This window comes from Schistocerca serialis, chromosome 6 (genome assembly GCF_023864345.2).
Source record: "Schistocerca serialis cubense isolate TAMUIC-IGC-003099 chromosome 6, iqSchSeri2.2, whole genome shotgun sequence".
Classification (NCBI taxonomy): Eukaryota; Metazoa; Arthropoda; class Insecta; order Orthoptera; family Acrididae; genus Schistocerca; species Schistocerca serialis.
The window spans coordinates 536,890,600-536,908,729 of NC_064643.1; the positions used below are offsets into that span (position 1 = coordinate 536,890,600).

Sequence of the window (18,130 nt, forward strand, 5' to 3'; positions counted from 1 at the left end):
AAGACAAGCACTAACAACAGCAGAATAGATGAGTCAAGAGAGCTCAGTGACTTCGAACGTGGAGTAGTCACTGGTTGACGACATAAGGAAATTTGGGTGTGGGCGGGAGTTGTATACGGATAGCCAAAAGATAGGCGGCACGGTAGCTCAGCGTGTTCGGCCAGAGGGTTAGCCGCCCTCTGTAATAATAATAATAATATAAAAAAAACTGAGCGAACGGATCAACAATGAAGTAGAAGAAGTGTCGTGGGACGTCTGCTCCGAACAAAGGCAACGAACAATAACGATCAAAGTGAGATCAGGAAACAAAAATGGTAAGAGGACGACTCGCGATAAGCGGGAAATCCGATCCATCACAAATTTTTGTGACTGGGTGTTGTGTGATGTCCTTAGGTTAGTTAGGTTTAAGTAGTTCTAAGTTCTAGGGGACTGATGACCATAGATGTTAAGTCCCATAGTGCTCAGAGCCATTTGAACAAATTTTTGTTGTTGTCTTTCGGTTCTACAGCTGATGGTTGTCCATGTTCGCAACTGCGAATACATGTAGTATATTTCATAACGGCTGTAGTTGCCGCAGTGACTATTCCGAGGAACATTGCATCATTATTCAGAGTAACGCAGGCACTGCTATGTCGTACTCATTGGATGTCACATGCGTAATAAGTCCAGCAAGGACAGTGCAATCCTTCTACAGCTGCTCGAGCCGACTGTTTGTGATGTGAATGTGGATTGGCAATGCAGCTAAACAGAGACCAGACAATCTCATGTTGGCAGACAGGGACCATCGAGGCCTTACAGTGGGTGATGTTGCAAATAGGGTGAAATCAGCGGAAGAAATTTCTCGTGCGTTCCAAAGTGCTGCCAGCAGTCCGACTGGTACAATGACTGTGCGGGTCCGCCCCGATAGCTGAGCGGTCTGCACGACGCAATGCCGTGCAAAGGGGCCCGGGTTCGATTCCCGGATGGGTCGGAAATTTTCTCCGCTCAGATAATGGGTGTTGAGTTGTCCTCCTCCTCCTCCTCCTCCTCCTCCTCCTCATCATCATCATCACCTTATCCACATCGACGCGCAAGTCACCGAAGTGGCGTCAACTCAAAAGACTTGCACCAGGCGACCAGCCGGCCAGAGTGGCCGAGCGGTTCTAGGCGCGTCAGTCTGGAACCGCGCGACCGCTACGGTGGCAGGTTCGAATCCTGCCTTGCGCATGGATGTGTGTGATGTCCTTAGGTTAGTTAGGTTTAAGTAGTTCTAAGTTCTAGGGGACTGATGACCTCAGATGTTAAGTCCCATAGTGCTCAGAGCCATTTTGAACCAGGCGACCGGTCTACCCGACGGGAGGCCCTAGCCACTCAACATTTCATTTCAATGACTGTGCATAGGGAGTTACGAATGGAGTACAATAATCGAGCAGTTTCTCGTAAGCCACACATTTCTGCAGTCAGCGCTAAGAGACACTTGGGTTAGTGTAAAGAGCAATACTACTGGTCAGTGGATGACTTAAATCGGGTGATTCGAAGAGTGGGAGAGTTTGCCGAATCGCTGGAGAACGTTACTCGCCGTATAGTACCAGCAGTTAAGTGTAGTGGAGCTGATGTTACAGTTTGGGGCGTTTTGCATGGTTAGGGTGTGCTACCCATAATGCGCTTAAAAAACTTAAAGTGTGGAAGGATATATAGACATTCAACAGCACTGTGCTTTGCGTACTTCAGAGGAACAAGACTGTATCAGTACGACAAAACACCCTGTCGTAATGCAGCACCTTTGAGGCAATGGCGCGACTGCTACGGTCGCAGGTTCGAATCCTGCCTCGCGCATGGATGTGTGTTATGTCCTTAGGTTACTTAGGTTTAAGTAGTTCTAAGTTATAGGGGACTGATGACCACAGTAGTTAAGTCCCATAGGGCTCAGAGCCATTTGAACCATTTTTTGAGGCAATGATCCGTAGACAACAACATTGCTGAAATGGACTGGCTCGTCCAGCGTCCTGCTCTGAACCCAATGGATCACCTTTGAAATGAATTAGATTGTCAACTTCGCTCAAGACCCCAGCGTCCAACATTATTACCTTCTCTGGCTTCAGCTACTGAAGAAGAATGGGCTGTCATTCCTCCATAGATTTTCAGGGAGGTCACTCAAAGGGCCGCCAACCGATTTCAAGCCATCATAAAGGCGAAGGGTAAACGCATCCCACATTAATGTCTTCTACACTACTGGCCATTAAAATTGCTACACCACGGAGATGGCGTGCTACAGACGCGAAATTTAATTGACAGGAAGAAGATGCTGTGATATGCAAATGGTTAGCTTTTCAGAGCATTCACACAAGGTTGGTGCCGGTGGCGACACCTACAACGTGCTGACATGAGGAAAGTTTCCAAGCGATTTCTCATACACAAACAGCAATTGACCGGCGCTGCCTGGTGAAACGTTGTTGTGATACCTCGTGTAATGAGGATAAATACGTACCATCACGTTTCCGACTTTGATAAAGGTCGAATTGTAGTCTATCGCGATTGCGGTTTATCGTATCGCGACAATGCTGCTCGCGTTGGTCGAGATCCAATGACTGTTAGCAGAATATGGAATCGGTGGGTTCAGGAGGGTAATATGGAACGCCGTGCTGGACCCCAAGGGCCTCGTATTATTAGCAGTCGAGATGTCAGGTATCTTATCCGCATGGCTATAACGGATCGTGCAGCCGCGTCTCGATCCCTGAGTCATTCAGATGGGGACGTTTGCAAGACAACAACCATCTGCACGAACAGTTTGACGACGTTTGCAGCAGCATGTGCTATCAGCTCGGAGACCATGGCTGCGGTTACCCTTGACGCTGCATCACAGACAGGAGCGCCTGCGATGGTGTACTCAACGACAAACCTGGGTATACGAATGGCAAAACGCCATTTTTTCGGATTACTCCAGGTTCTGTTTACAGCATCATGATGGTCGCATCCGTGTTTGGCGACGACATCGCGGTGAACGCACATCGGAAGCGTGTATTCGTCACCGCCATACTGGCGTATCACCCGGCGTGATGGTATGGGGTGCCATTGGTTACACGTCTTGGTCACCTCTTGTCCGCATTGACGCCATTTTGAACAGTGGACGTTACATTTCAGATGTGTTACGACCCGTGGCTCACCCTTCATTCGATCCCTGCGAAACCCTACATTTCAGCAGGATAATACATGACCGCATGTTGCAGGTCCTGTACGGGCCTTTCTGGATACAGAAAATGTTCGACTGCTGCCCTGGCCAGCACATTCTCCAGATCTCTCACCAATTGAAAACGTCTGGTCAATGGTGGCCGAGAAACTGGCTCGTCACAATACGCCAGTCACTACTCTTGATGAACTGTGGTATCGTGTTGAAGCTGCATGGGCAGCTGTACCTGTACACGCCATCCAAGCTCTGTTTCACTCAATGCCCAAGCGTATCAAGGCCGTTATTACGGCCAGAGGTGGTTGTTCTGGGTACTGATTTCTCAGGATGCACCCAAAATGCGTGAAAATGTAATCACATGTCAGTTCTAGTATAATATATTTGCCCAATGAATACCCGTTTATCATCTGCATTTCTTCTTGGTGTAGCAATTTTAATGGGCAGTAGTGTAATAGGTGGCCGGATTGTTTCGATCAAACGGTGTGTGATGCGGTCACACACTCATAAGAATTTTATTGAAATGATGCTAGTGGTTCCTCACAACGATGACAGCGTAAACAGAGTCAGCAATGTGAAAAGCGGAATTCGTTCACTTCTTTAATAGTCTAAAGCGTGGAAGTGCCAGAGTATTCGATTCCGTCTGAGACGCCCACCAATGCCACTTTCACTGGAGTTACAGATTTGAGCCACAGTCGCGTAGCATCTCCCATGTCAGTCAGACTATCATGCTGTGGTCATCCACTCTGGTGAGTTAATATGCTGAAGAAAGTGCCCCCGAACCAAAGGTATAGGTGTTACCGACACCCTCTGGTGAGGAAGTATATATACGTAGCCAGCATTAGAGCACAGTCCCGCAACTGTACTGATTGCCTGCTGGCGAAGTAAGTTGTATTCTAGGAATAATACGGTGCCGAATGTGCTTTTTATGTACAGTGCAACAATTTTGTGAGAGTTAAAAACTTAAATTATTTTCTGTGTTAGTTTTAAAAGAAGAACCAAAATAGCCAGCGAAGAATTTAATGTTAAGCATAAATTTCAAAATGAGAGCAAAGTTTCTTCATGCTGTTCGTTTGAAAACGAGCCCGAGATGCTCGGAAAGTTAAAAGTAGGAAAAAGCAATAATTTCAGCTCTTATTTACTGATGTGCAGTACTACTAAAAATTTAGAAAAGTCAGCGAGAATGTGCGGAAAATAGATCGAAAAGCCTATGTACATGGCGACTGGGTGATTTGCGAAAGAACCGGGCGCACTGGCCACTCCCAGGGAGAGGGCGTTTTGGAGCACCCTTCTTGGTGCATCGACCGTCAGTGCGGCTGCTCTGGCGTGGGAAAGAAGGAAGTGCAAGACGTGTGCATCGCATTCTCGCACTCGTGCCTGCTAGCAAACTTTGATGCTTACCTGGTTGAAGATGAGGAAGATGTAATCTAATGGTATGGAGCTGATGAGGTCGAGGAAGAACCACGTCCTCAGGTAGTGCTTCGCGATGAGCTTTGGGTCAAGGATGACTTGTTCCGCGTTGTCCTGCTGCATGATACCTGAAACAAGGTATGGCCGTCTGTAGTAAATCGTTGCATGGATTGAGCGGTCCCTAGACGGTCGACATTACTCAACAATAATACTGTGCATTGTTATTGAGGATACCCCTAAACTGCTCAATAAACATGTACAATAAAATTGTGGAATATTAAGTCTGGTTCGAAATATTGGACGATGAAGCTGCTACTGCTGTTCTAAGTGTTGTATTTAATTGCTAGCAGAAGAAAAAAAGGTAAATTAAAAATTGGTATTAGGAATGTCAAAAACTCACGCTTGGAAAATTAATGAAGGAGTAACAGTTGTACGAGACAAACGATTATAAAAACTTTTTACGCGCCGACAGTCCAGCGCTCGAACATTACTTGAAAAGGTTGCTCCAACGATGAAACAACAAAGTGCTTTCTTTGAATCTCTTAATCGTTTAGTTTCTCTTCTTTTTTTGTTTTTTGTTGTTTTTTGTTTTACACGGTCTTCAATGTTTTTTAAGTGACCAGTAATACAGCCGCCCACCTCATATTCTTGAAACAATCGAACTCTGTGTACAAAACAGTTCCAGTTCAGTTACTTACGGAGTTACATGTTCCATAGATCATGTGTACGATTCTGTTATCTAAATGGTGTGAAACGAGTCAGTTTACAGGATATGTATGCATGATTAGTGTTAATATTAATTAACACATTATTATTTTTTCGTTTTACTGGCTACCAGTTTTTAAACAGAAATTCATTAATGGAATAGAAGGAGTTATCGAAGAGAAAATATTTTAAGTTAGATTTAAAGCTTACTTTACTACTGTCAGACATTTTATGGTATTGGGCAATTGTCAAATTGTTGCTGCATACTGAACTTTCTGAGCCATTGATGCTTTAATAATGCATGATAAAGATAATTTTTCCCTTTAGTGTTGTTGGGGTGGAAATTACCGTTCTACTCAAATTGTGATGGACTATTTATGACGAACTTTATTGAAATCCGTACCTACACAACATCTGTGGGGGAACATAACTTATTGTTCTTGCTGCTCGCTTTTGAACTATGAATACTTTCTTTGTAAATGATTAGTTATCCCATAAAATTGTTTCAAAAGACATTATTGAGTGCAAATGCACAAAAGATGTCAGGAGCTTAATTTGTTTGTATGCAAATATATGAAGAGCAAAAGTATCTGAATTTCATTGTTTGAGAAGCTCTGTAATATGCTTTCTCCAGTTAAAGTTTTCATCAAAATGTAACCCCAAAAATCTGGAGCATTCGGACCTAGATGCTAACTCCTCCTGATGTGCTGCATCAGCTGTTGGTATGAGTATTCGCTGTGTGGAGCTGCGTATAGTACGTTTTTCCAAAATATAGGGAGAGTCCATTTCCTGCGAACCACTTCACAATTCTTTGGAAAATATCGATTGCCATCTCTTCTCTTGCTGTCTAGACTCTAATGGGCTTTATTACAGCTCTTGTATCGTTTACAAAATGTACCAATTCTGATTGTTGAATTTTACGTGGAAGGTCCGAGGGAAACGTGATTTCTCACCAGTCACTGAAATTTTCTATCCTTCCAACATTGTGTGAATTATTCAGCACAATCTTTTGCGTTCTGATTGTTAAGTATGATTCAAACCATCAGTCCCACAAAAATTGTAAAATGATCTACACAATCAAACGCCTTGGAAAGATCGCAAAAATACCAAATGGTTGAAAAACTGCATTTTTAAAGTGTCTGGACAATTCCCTGTGCCAATGAAGCATTACATAATATGTGGTGTATCACTAAAGACTTAATTTACTGGAACCGCAAGACCGCTACGGTCGCAGGTTCGAATCCTGCCTCGGGCATGGATGTTTGTGATGTCCTTAGGTTAGTTAGGTTTAACTAGTTCTCAGTTCTAGGGGACTAATGACCTCAGCAGTTGAGTCCCATAGTGCTCAGAGCCATTTGAACCATTTGAACTTAATTTACTAAGTTGGAACAACTTTTCAGAAACTTCCTGGAAGATTGAAACTGCGTCTCGGACCGAGACTCGAACTCGGGACCTTTGTCTTTCTCGGGCAAGTGCTCTACCAAGTTTGGAAAACTTGTAACAGTAAACGCTGTCGAAGCAGTGGCATCATTACATAGTGTGACCCTCTCTGGCGGCAACGCAGGCGTGTATTCTGGCATACAAACGATCCTATAGGTGCCGATTGCCATTCTGCGATAGTTTTTCCCAAGCATCTTGCACATTATACTGCAATTCGGCAATGGTTTTCGCAAGCTATGGAGAACGAGTACGTTCCCGATTCACCACGTCCCATACGTTTTCCATTGGCGAGAGATTTTGCGATCTTGCTGGCCAGGGCAGTTGGGCACCATGCAGGGCACGTAGCTTCTCAGTCGCCGTATGTGGACGTGCACTGTCCCGTGAAAAAGCACAGCACCTCCTTATCGAAGAAAAGGGATAACAGCCTGCGCAATGTAGCGGGCACAGGTTCCTTTGCCCTGCAGGAAAACAAATGTGGCCACGAGTTGTTATTGATGGCACCCCATACCACGAAGCTTGCAATGAGACCTATGAATCGTGAGCGAATACACTCTCGAATACGCAGCCCACCAAGTATACGCCACACACGGTTACGTCCATCATTCGCATACAAACAGAAACTACTCTCATCGCTGAAGACGACAAAGCGCTATTCCACTCTCGAGTGGTGGTGGTGGTGGTGGAGGTTAGTGTTTAACGTCCCGTCGACAACGAGGTCATTAGAGACGGAGCGCAAGCTCGGGTTAGGGAAGGATTCGGGAGGAAATCGGCCGTGACCTTTCAAAGGAACCATCCCGGAATTTCCTGAAACGATTTAGGGATATCACGGAAAACCTAAATCAGGATGGCTGGAGACGGGATTGAACCGTCGTCCTCCCGAATGCGAGTCCAGTGTGCTAACCACTGCGCCACCTCGCTCGGTACTCTCGAGTGGACCCTTTCCAGACACCAGAGTAGCCGTGGTTGTCGTTGTCGTGGTGTCAGTAAAAATCTGGCCAGTGTTACCCGTGATCTTAGTTCTGCTGCAAGCATACGGTTCCCATTGGTCCCTGGCAATACATCAGGCGTAACATGTGCCCCGATTTCTTCCCTGTATGAAGTTTGGTCGGTCGCTCCTGCTATCACAACACGTCGCTCTTGGTGTGTTTCTGTACTACGTGAATGGCCATAACCTGACGTATGCGTGTGTGAGAATGTTCCACAGATAACTGCTGAAAGTAGTGAAACACCACCGATACACTGTGCTCTAGAAGCGTAGCAATCCGTCGATACGTCAACCAGCTTCCCGCAGGCCCATAATGCGACACTTTTCAAATGGCTGAAGTTGTTCAGCATGCGTACGTACTCATCGGCGGGGCACTGTTGCACCCTAGAACAACTGTTGCACACACTTTTCACCTTTAAACTCAGCGTAGCTACTGCCTGCAGAGTCAAAAGAGACAGACCTCCAGGCGCCAACTGATCACTGATGACCGTGACAAATGGATCTGTGACGGTCTGCGCGGCCCCTCCCGCCGGAGGTTCGAGTCCTCCCTCGGGCATGCGCGCGTGTGTTGTTCTTAGCATAAGTTACTATAAGTTAGTTAAAGTAGTGTGTAAGTCTAGGGACCGATGACCTCACCAGTTTGGACCCTTAGTGTACATAGTTTTATACATCTGTTACCTAGTTCAGATGTTCTCGTAATTCTGTTACACTCCCCCACGAGTACATCTGTAACACAAGCGCGCAATAAAATCAGCAATTACTTGACTAACAAAATACGAAGGTCGTTCAATAACTAAAGCCCCAATTTTTTTTCTCAGAACATATTTATTATTCAGAGTCATAATTTGCTGACAATATAAATCAACATGTCTTGTCCATATCCTATTTTTCTACGTAGTCTCCATCACGTCCTATGGCCGCACGCCAACGTTTTGGAAGAGCATGTATTCCCTGCTGATAAAATCTCTTGTCCTGTAGGCGTAGACATGTTTTCACTGCATGATCGACACTCTCGTCATCTTCAAAGTGTGTTCCCCGTAGAGTTGTGATGCGCCGGTCGGCACAAATAATGGCATCCGCACGATTCATCATGTCTGGAGCAGTGGCTGTGACAGGACCTCCCGAGCGTGACTGATCATGGAGCTCTGTTTCTGCATTTCCTGAGGCTGTAACTTTCTTTACCCGTAGCCCAACTCCACTCCTTTCAACTGCAGCATCGCTATACACTGCACACAAATGATGCTCACCACGGTTTCTTTTTCTGCATACAAAAATTCAATAACAGCATGCTGCTTGTAACGTGAGTCGTATGTAGATGCCATTTTGACGCTGTACTAAGGGTCTGCCATCTGTCAGAACGGTTTGAAAGTTCACCGGTTCACAGATCAAACATCAAATGTGAAGCACCAACAAGGACGTTTGTCTATGTATACTAACAGCTTTTTTAAAAATATGTGGGGCAATTCTTATTGAACAACCCTCGAAGACGAATGAACAGAATGTCCTGTATATCTGATGTACAGTGTTAGTAAACTGCTGACGGTTACTACTAATATATCAGTTGTGTAGCATATTCAGGGTGCTAGCGGATTTTTAGCGCCACTCAGTGTTTATCGTGAACAATGACAATTCTTTTGCCGATAGACCATGAAAATGGACCTTGCCAGATGGTTATTAACAACAATACTGCCCACACTTCCGCGAGTCAGTACCCAGCATCACGCAACAGGGAAAAGATATAACCTCTGCACGCCCTATCTAAAGATAAGTCTGACCACTTGGAAAACTACACTCGCGGACCTCGAAAATAGCGAAAATAAGTGCAGTGAAATTCGATATGCGAATGATCCAAGTTTGCTGCCAATGCGTTTGACCACAGACCCTGCAGTGAAGCTGCGATCGGGCAGTGGATCCTATTTAAACGGCGCATAGTATACGATTCATACACGAGACGATCACATCTCGACCCGAGGAGGTCTTTAGGAGGCGCAGAATGTCAGGTCGACCTATTAGATGACATTTATCAAAGCGAAGCGATTCGTCGAATGATGATGGGAGGAGCAGACAGGAGGTGACACCCGAGTGGGACATACCAGGCTTGGAACGACCAGGAAGACAACGAGGAGGGAGGATCAAAGGGTAGTGCAGCAGATGATCAAGGATTCTGTAGTGACTCTCTCCATGATTGTATTGTATTGTATTGTATGTTGACCAGGGACCTAGAAACGACGGAGAGGCTCAGTCCCCGCCGTAGCTGCAGTGGTCCACAACCCCACGACGACTACCGCAGTCCACTTCACTTCTCCGCCGCCAAACACTGAACCCAGGGTTATTGTGCGGTTCGGCCCCCGGTCGATCCCCCAGGAAACTTCTCACACCAGACGAGTGTAACCCCTATGTTTGCGTGTTAGAGTAATGGTGGTGTACGCGTACGTGGAGAACTTGTTTGCGCAGCAATCGCCGACATAGTGTAACTGAAGCGGAATAAGGGGAAACAGCCCGCATTCGCCGAGGCAGATGGAAAACCGCCTAGAAGCCATCCACAGACTGGCCGGTCACCGGACCTCGACACAAATCCGCCCGGCCGATTCGTGCTGGGGACCAGGCGCTCCTTCCCGCCCGGAAAGCCGTGCACTAGACCGTATGGCCAACCGGGCGGGCTGCCTCCATGATACAAGAAGATGCAAGGGTGCCAAATTATTCCACAGACCATCTCCAGACGCCTTGTGGATGCGAATTTGCACCCCATGTGCCCTTGTGGTGTACTGCCGTTGACACCGAGACATCGACGACTCTGCCTACAACGATGCCAAGCCAGAACGACTGGGACTGTCACGATTCGTTTGGGGGACGGCTGATAACCTCATGCCTTTGTAGAGGCAGCCTGGTCAACGGTAAAGCTCCACCCACGCTGTCGCACGCAAAAACACGTGCACAGGCAACGATAGCCGGTTACGTGGAACCTTAACGCACCAGCGTTATGTTTAGGAAATTCTTCAATCTCATGCGGGATTTTTCCCCACTTTCCAGCAAGATAATGCTCGTTCTCATACAGCTCGAGTTCCTCAAGGCTTCCTACTTCATGTTCCGACTCCTCTGTGGCCGGCCTGCTCCCTGGACTTTCCCACTATAGAGCACATGTGGCGCCAGCTGAAACGCCAGAAGTCGCCGTCTCACTCTGTACATGATTTGGAGGTAGCTGTTCACGATTTGTGAGCCATTCTGCTTCAGGACACATCAGATATCTAATCAACTCGGTTCCGGACCGTGTTGTAGCACGCATTGCAGCAAAAGGTGGTCCAACAGGTTACTGATATTGCATTGTACTTACATACCTGCACTCACTGTGTTTCTTCACATGTCTTGACTCTGGGTTCAAGTGAATTCCTCATTTGTATCTTTATGTGTAATAAATTTCATTTCGATCAGATGCTCTGCTCTTGGTGCGCTATTTTCCATGTTCCTGAGTCTATTAGAGGGGTCCAAAAAATGTATCCACTGTTTAAAAGTCCATAATTTGCAAACTAATTGTCTCATTTTTTGTGAAAGTGTAGCTTAAAGTCCAACTTAAAGATATCACTGTAGGTGTTCGAAATGGTCACCATTAACATCCACACACAAACGATACCGCCAAACTGCGGCACGAACTACTGATTGCAACGTGTTCAGTTGGATATTTCCACATGAGTGTAGGATGAATACTCGAAGTTCATCCAATGTGCGTGGCTTTTGCCGATAAACTACGTCCTTTAGTGTTCCCCACAGGTGAAAGTCCAGAGGAGTTAGGTCTGGGGAACGTGGTAGATACTCCACAGTACCTCTACGGCCTATCCACCTTCCACCGGCACAGTTACCGGTGAGGTGTACCTTCAGAAGCTTCAGTCATCCATTTTACCTGCCATCCGAGACTTGTATGGAGACGGAAGAGTTTACTTTCAACAAGATTGTGTCCCAGCCCACTACCAAAATCGTGTTAGGGCGTATCTCGACAAAAATCTACCAGGAAGATGGATAGGCCGTAGAGGTGCTGTGGAGTATCCACCACGTTCCCCAGACCTTATTCGTCTGGACCTGTGGGGTACAATAAAGGACATCGTTTATCGACAAAAGCCACGCACATTGGATGAACTTCGAGAATCCATCGTACATTCATGTGCAAATATCCAACTGAACACGTTGCAGTCAGTAGTTCGTGCTGCAGTTCGGCGGTATCGTTTGTGTGTGGATGTTAATGGTGACCAATCCGAACACCTACAGTGATATCTTTAAGATGGACTTTACGCTACACTTTAACCAAAAATGAGACAACTCCGTCAATTAGTTTGCCAGTAATGGACTTTTAAACAGTGGATACATTTTTTTGGACCCCTCTGTATATAAAAACTTAAGTGACTACTCGCAGTTGCTTGCACTTATATTGAACCACACTACAGTCATGGTGTTCTACAATATCCATAATGATTATGCTCAACCATGATGACGTTTCCTGTGGATTCCCTAAATCATTTGAGAGTGACTGCTGAGGTAGCTCCTTCGATTAGGGGACGAACGATTCTTCTGCAGATCTTTTCTAATAAGAGAAACTGTTGCACTTTTAATATCTTGTTAAACTCTTACCTTCCTTTTAGTTTGTTCATTTTGCAACTACTTGATGCTGAAATGTAGAATACTGCGTCACTGCATAGCCCCCCAAATCGTCCTTACAATACCTAACTTCTTCTTTTCAGTCAAATAGATGAAACGAACACATGAACACTGGAATAGTGTAGGAACGTACTTTTGGCAGGAGATACACTACTGGCCATTAAAACTGCGACACCACGAAGATGACGTGCTACAGACGACATGAGGAAAGTTTCCAACCGACTTCTGATACACAAACAGCAGCTGACCGGCGTTGCTCGCGGGAAACGTTGTTGTGATGCCTCGTGTAAGGAGGAGAAATGTGTACTATCACGTTTCCGACTTTGATAAAGGTCGGATTGTAGCCTATCGCGATTGCGGTTTATCGTATCGCGACATTACTGCTCGCGTTGGTCGAGATCCAATGACTGTTAGCAGAATATGGAATCGGTGGGTTCAGGAGGGTAATACGGAACGGTGTGCTGGATCCCAACGGCCTCGTATCACTAGCAGTCGACATGACAGGCATCTTATCCGCATGGCTATAACGGATCGTGCAGCCACGTCTCGATCCCTGAGTCAACAGATGGGGACGTTTGCAAGACAACAACCATCTGCACGATCAGTTCGACGACGTTTGCAGCAGCATGAACTATCAGCTCGGAGACCATGGCTGCGGTTACTCTTGACGCTGCATCACAGACAGGAGCGCCTGCGGTGGTGTACTCAACGACGAACTTGGGTGCACGAATGGCAAAACGTCATTTTTTCGGATGAATCGAGATTCTGTTTACAGCATCATGATGGTCGCATCCGTGTTTGGCGACATCGCGGTGAACGCACGTTGGAAGCGTGTATTCGTCATCGCCATACTGGCGTATCACCCGGCGTGATGGTATGGGGTGCCACTGGTTACACGTCTCGGTCACCTCTGGTTCACATTGACGGCACTCTGAACAGTGGACGTTACATTTCAGATGTGTTACGACCCGTGCCTCTACCCTTCATTCGATCCCTGCGAAACCCTACATTTCAGCAGGATAATGCACGACCGGATGTTGCAGGTCCTCTACGGGCCTTTGTGGATACAGAAAATGTTCGACTGCTGCCCTGGCCAGCACATTCTCCAGATCTCTCACCAATTGAAAACGTCTGGTCAATGGTGGCCGAGCAAGTAGCTCGTCACAGTACGCCAGTCACTACTCTTGATGAACTGTGGTATCGTGTTGAAGCTGCATGGGCAGCTGTACCCGTACACGCCATCCAAGCTCTGTTTGACTCAATGCCCAGGCGTATGAAGGCCGTTATTACGGCCAGAGGTGGTTGTTCTGGGTACTGATTTCTCAGGATCTATGCACCCAAATTGCGTGAAAATGTAATCACATGTCAGTTCTAATATAATATATTTGTCCCATGAATAGCTGTTTATCATCTGCATTTCTTCTTGGTGTAGCAATTATAATGGCCAGTAGTGTAGTTTCCTTGTGTCCGTATATTTAAGGCGAAGTGTATGACCTCACTCGTAGCGGCGTCCTAAAATTCTCCGCTAGATTTCCCGGAAGGACCGCTGGATTCTGGCAGATGACTTCGACCAGGCGAACGCCTGCTGAATTGGTAAAGGAACCGCCGCCGAGATTGCCCGTATCAGCACTTAGCGGAGTTTTACTGGCCGCCAGTGGCGGGATGTGGCATCGCCAGCCATCCAATATGAATGCCTTTCCGGACTGCTCCTATAGGCGCCGTAGAATATCTTCTAGCGGCAGCTGCGAGGGCCGAAGCGGTGGACTCGTCGTGTAGCGCGGAATCGTAATATGGCGCGCCATGACGGCTCGTGTCTTAAGCTTACTGCGTGATCTGTAGTCCATTTCCGATAACAGTTTTCTTTACATATGGACAGATGTGTAATTACCAATAATTCTGTAAATCAAGACATAGATAAACTGGAGAGAAATTCCGCCTTGTCTAAGATATCGTTTGTTTATTTTGCCATTACCCAAATTTTCCGTAGGTTTCTGTTTATTATTCTGTCTGAATATGATTACGACATGCCGTCTTGCGGATGTTAGCACCTCATAATAATTGTCAGAAAAAATAATAAGCAAAAACTCATCGAAGACAGTTCACGAACTATTGAAACTTGTTTAGTTAAAGCAAAAATAAACAAATGGTGTCTTGAATAAGACAGAATTTATCTCTACTTTTGCTTAGCAAGCTCAGAAAGCAAGAAGATCCAAAAGATGATTAAAGACAGAGATATTGGTACATTAACCTTCTGGATGAAAACCAAAACTGGCGGCAAATCAATATATTGAAATACGAGTACCGTAAAGAAAACGGTGACGTACTTAGAAGACCATTTAGTGCAACAGCACAGAATTTCACATGCAACATATTTTAGTTTCCTGATATTTGTGTGCACAGCCTCAGTTTCATTCCTGACGGTCAAAATCATATTATGCACCATAGAATAGTTAAGCTATAGAAAGCCAACAGAAAGTAACTCCTTTGTCCACTGACGTTATAATTGATTTAGGGAGGCTAATACTGATGTGGATATCGCAAAAACATACGCGAGTCAGGATGGAATAAACATCTCGTAAAACTTCATCGATCTAGACATACCAGCTTCATGGGTAGTTCAGAGCAAGCTGAGGACTGTTTGCGTGAGACATGGAGTCAAAATTAACTTCTCATCATAAAAATTATTTCTCATTTGTAGGGACTCGATGTATTAAAGAGGCAGCCTGAGATGGGTGACAACTATGCCACGCCAATGATAGTAGAAAGCACGAACTAAGAGATCGTCCACAAATAAAAAGTACTTCACAGTGCCTTCTACAGTGAACTGGGGAAGATTAGAATTTATTATTAATATTAGCAATCATTCTTCTGGGTTGCTACTTCAATGAATTTTATCATGTGCATAAGAATAAATATTATCTGTCTATTGAAACTGAATTTTTATTACTATTTTTACCAGACATGTTTCATCTAAATATAATACGTGTCTTCAGTGGACAACATAGGACGAAAGAGATAATAGTTCGCCTACAAACATTTTGTTGAGAGAACGTGTTTCCTGACAGCACATTTAGATTACATTAGCATTCACACCGTTTACATTTACGATGACATAAAAGAAAGCTCCAAATAACGGTCCTGTAATTGTAAATAGTAAGACATCCTAAATGTACGTCCAGGAAATAACATATCTCACAAAACTTATTTATAGTTAAACAGTTACTTTTTTAATTTCTTTGTAAATTACATGCTGTCTAATGTAATTAGATGAACCATGTCTGGTAAAAAAGTAACAAATTCAATAGCAAAATGCTAATGAGTTTTATTACTTTTTACGTGATAAAGATCGTCTAGGAGCTAAGATTCTAGCCTGCCTTTACTGAGGAAGTTATGCAACTGACAGCGATGGCTAAGAACATATGCAGTACAATTCTGTGAGAGACGCTACCTTCTCTCAAGACCGGATTTTGCTGGTAAGAAGGAAGGGAAAAAGGATAGGTGAAGGGAGAAGGGAAGGAATATTATAATTTAGCATCCTTTCGATGACGAGGTCGTTAGTGACGAAGCGCAAGCTCGGATAGAACAAAGTTGCGGTAAGAAATCGACCGCGTCCTTTTCAAAGGAACCCTCCCCGCATCTGCTGTGATGGATTTCGATAAACTACGGAAAATCTATATCTGAATGTCCTTTTTCTTTCTTCTAGATATCAGTGAATACATTCAAAATGTACTGCATGCGCAGAAATATTTCCTGTATGACTTCGTCTTGCATAGTTACAGTCTGCAATCGGAAACAGTGAACATCGTGATAAGGTATAAGAGAGTGAGTGTATGTTCTATATTTTCATCTACATGTACGTCCATACTCTGTAAACCACTGTAATGTGTCTAACTCTGTCATTGCGGTTCCTACGGGAACGATACGTAGAGGGCTGTAGTATATTTCCAGATTTCTCGCTTTATATTGTTTCTTCAATTTTTTTTTTTAAATAGGCTTTCGCGGGGTCCTTGGCGTCTTCCTCGATCGTCCGCCAGTTCAAGTTCTTTAGCATTACGACAACGCTCTGACTTTGAGTCAAACAAACCTATGACCATTCGTGCTCTACTTTTTTGAACACATTTGATATCCCCTCGATGTCCTATACGGCGTGCGCACGACGCACTCGAGCAGTAGCGTAGGATAAACTAGAATGAATCACATGTGTCTTTCATAAACTATTTACTTTGCAACCAGACTGCATTTTTCCCATATCCTACCAATGAACTGTAGTCTATATACCGCATTACCTACGACTGCTCTATGTGTCAATCCCGTTTCATGTACTCGCAAATTGTTACAACTAGGTGTCTGTTGTGTTGACTAATACCAGTTGTAACTCACTGATAGACAGGAAAGTATGATTACGCTTTCTGAAATGAACAACCTTCATTTATACTCATTTCAAGCCAGTTGCCATTCGTTGCGGTGCTTTGAAATGTTGTGAAGACTTGCCTGCAAATTTGTACAGATTTCAGATAGTGCTTCAGGAAGATAACTGCATTATCTACAAAGAGTCTAAGTTACTATTAATATTGTCTGCCTGGTCATTAATTTGGGAAGAGATTACAATGGGAGTCTCACAGGGGGCCGGCCGGAGTGGCCGAGCGGTTCTAGGCGCTACAGTCCGGAGCTGCGCGACCGGTACGGTCGCAGGTTCGAATCCTGCCTCGGGCATGGATGTGTGTGATGTCCTTAGGTTAGTTAGGTTTAACTAGTTCTATGTTCTAGGGGACTGATGACCTCAGAAGTTAAGTCCCATAGTGCTCAGTGCCATTTGAACCATTTGAAATCTCACAGGGGTGAACCACTGGTCCACTACTATTCTTGTTCTGTGTTAATGATCTATCGTGATATTTGAATCAGGAGACAGAACTAGTCCTATTCGCAGATGATACGAGCATTGTAGTGGAGCCGAGCATCGACAAAGAAAACAGTAAGTTACGTTTTTTTAAAGTTACTGAATGATTTTGCAGGAAGGAGTTTGTTTTAAAATTTGAAAAAACACAGCGCATTCACTTTTGAACTGTCAGAAATACACCAACAAAAAATAATGATTAGGGTAGAAAGTTCTAAGTTCTTAGGTGCGCATACTGATAAAAACTTAAACTCGAAAAGTCATATTGTGGACCTGCTAAAACATTTGCGTTTGACTGCTTTTGCAATAAGAGTGATCGCGAACTTACGTATATAGAAGTCAGTTAGCTTACGTATTTTGCCGTTTCGTTCTCTGATATGTTAGGGGATAATACTGCCGCGTAACTCCTCAATTAGGCAAAAAGAATTCATTGTACAGAAGAAAGTAATTAGAATTATGTGTGACGTTCGCACAAATTTGTACTGCAGGTATCTCTTTAAGCAGCTGGGAATATTAACCGCAGCCTGGCTTATCACAATTGTTATTAACAGTCCAACTGAGTATAAAAGTAACAAAGATATTCACAAGCACATTACCGGAAGGAAAATTATCTACGTTACATTTTAATGAGACTAACTTACGCAAAGAAAGGGGTGAAATATGCAGCTATAAAACTGTCTGACAAACCAACCATGGAAATAAATTGTTTGAAAGTAAACATAAAGTTTTGTCCATAACAATTCCTTTTGAACCATATCGTTATACGGGGAATAGAAAAAGTCGTCCGTACAGAAAAGAAACCTGTAAATGGTCAGCATGTAGCCACATTTTATTTTTTATTTTTAAGTGCATGTTCTATAATTTGTTCATTTGAAACTTTCTACGTAATGTT

General features: G+C 44.5%; 1 protein-coding gene across 2 annotated transcripts in view; it reads right to left on the bottom strand.

Moving 5' to 3' along the window:
• The window catches only part of LOC126483831 (potassium/sodium hyperpolarization-activated cyclic nucleotide-gated channel 2-like), a 282,969-nt gene that overhangs the window by 204,854 nt on the left and 59,985 nt on the right, over nucleotides 1-18,130 (bottom strand). For both annotated transcript variants that reach the window (XM_050107031.1, XM_050107030.1), the window contains exon 2: nucleotides 4,562-4,698. In XM_050107031.1, coding sequence (XP_049962988.1) covers nucleotides 4,562-4,698 — 137 coding nt within the window. The remainder of the gene's footprint in view (nucleotides 1-4,561; nucleotides 4,699-18,130) is intronic.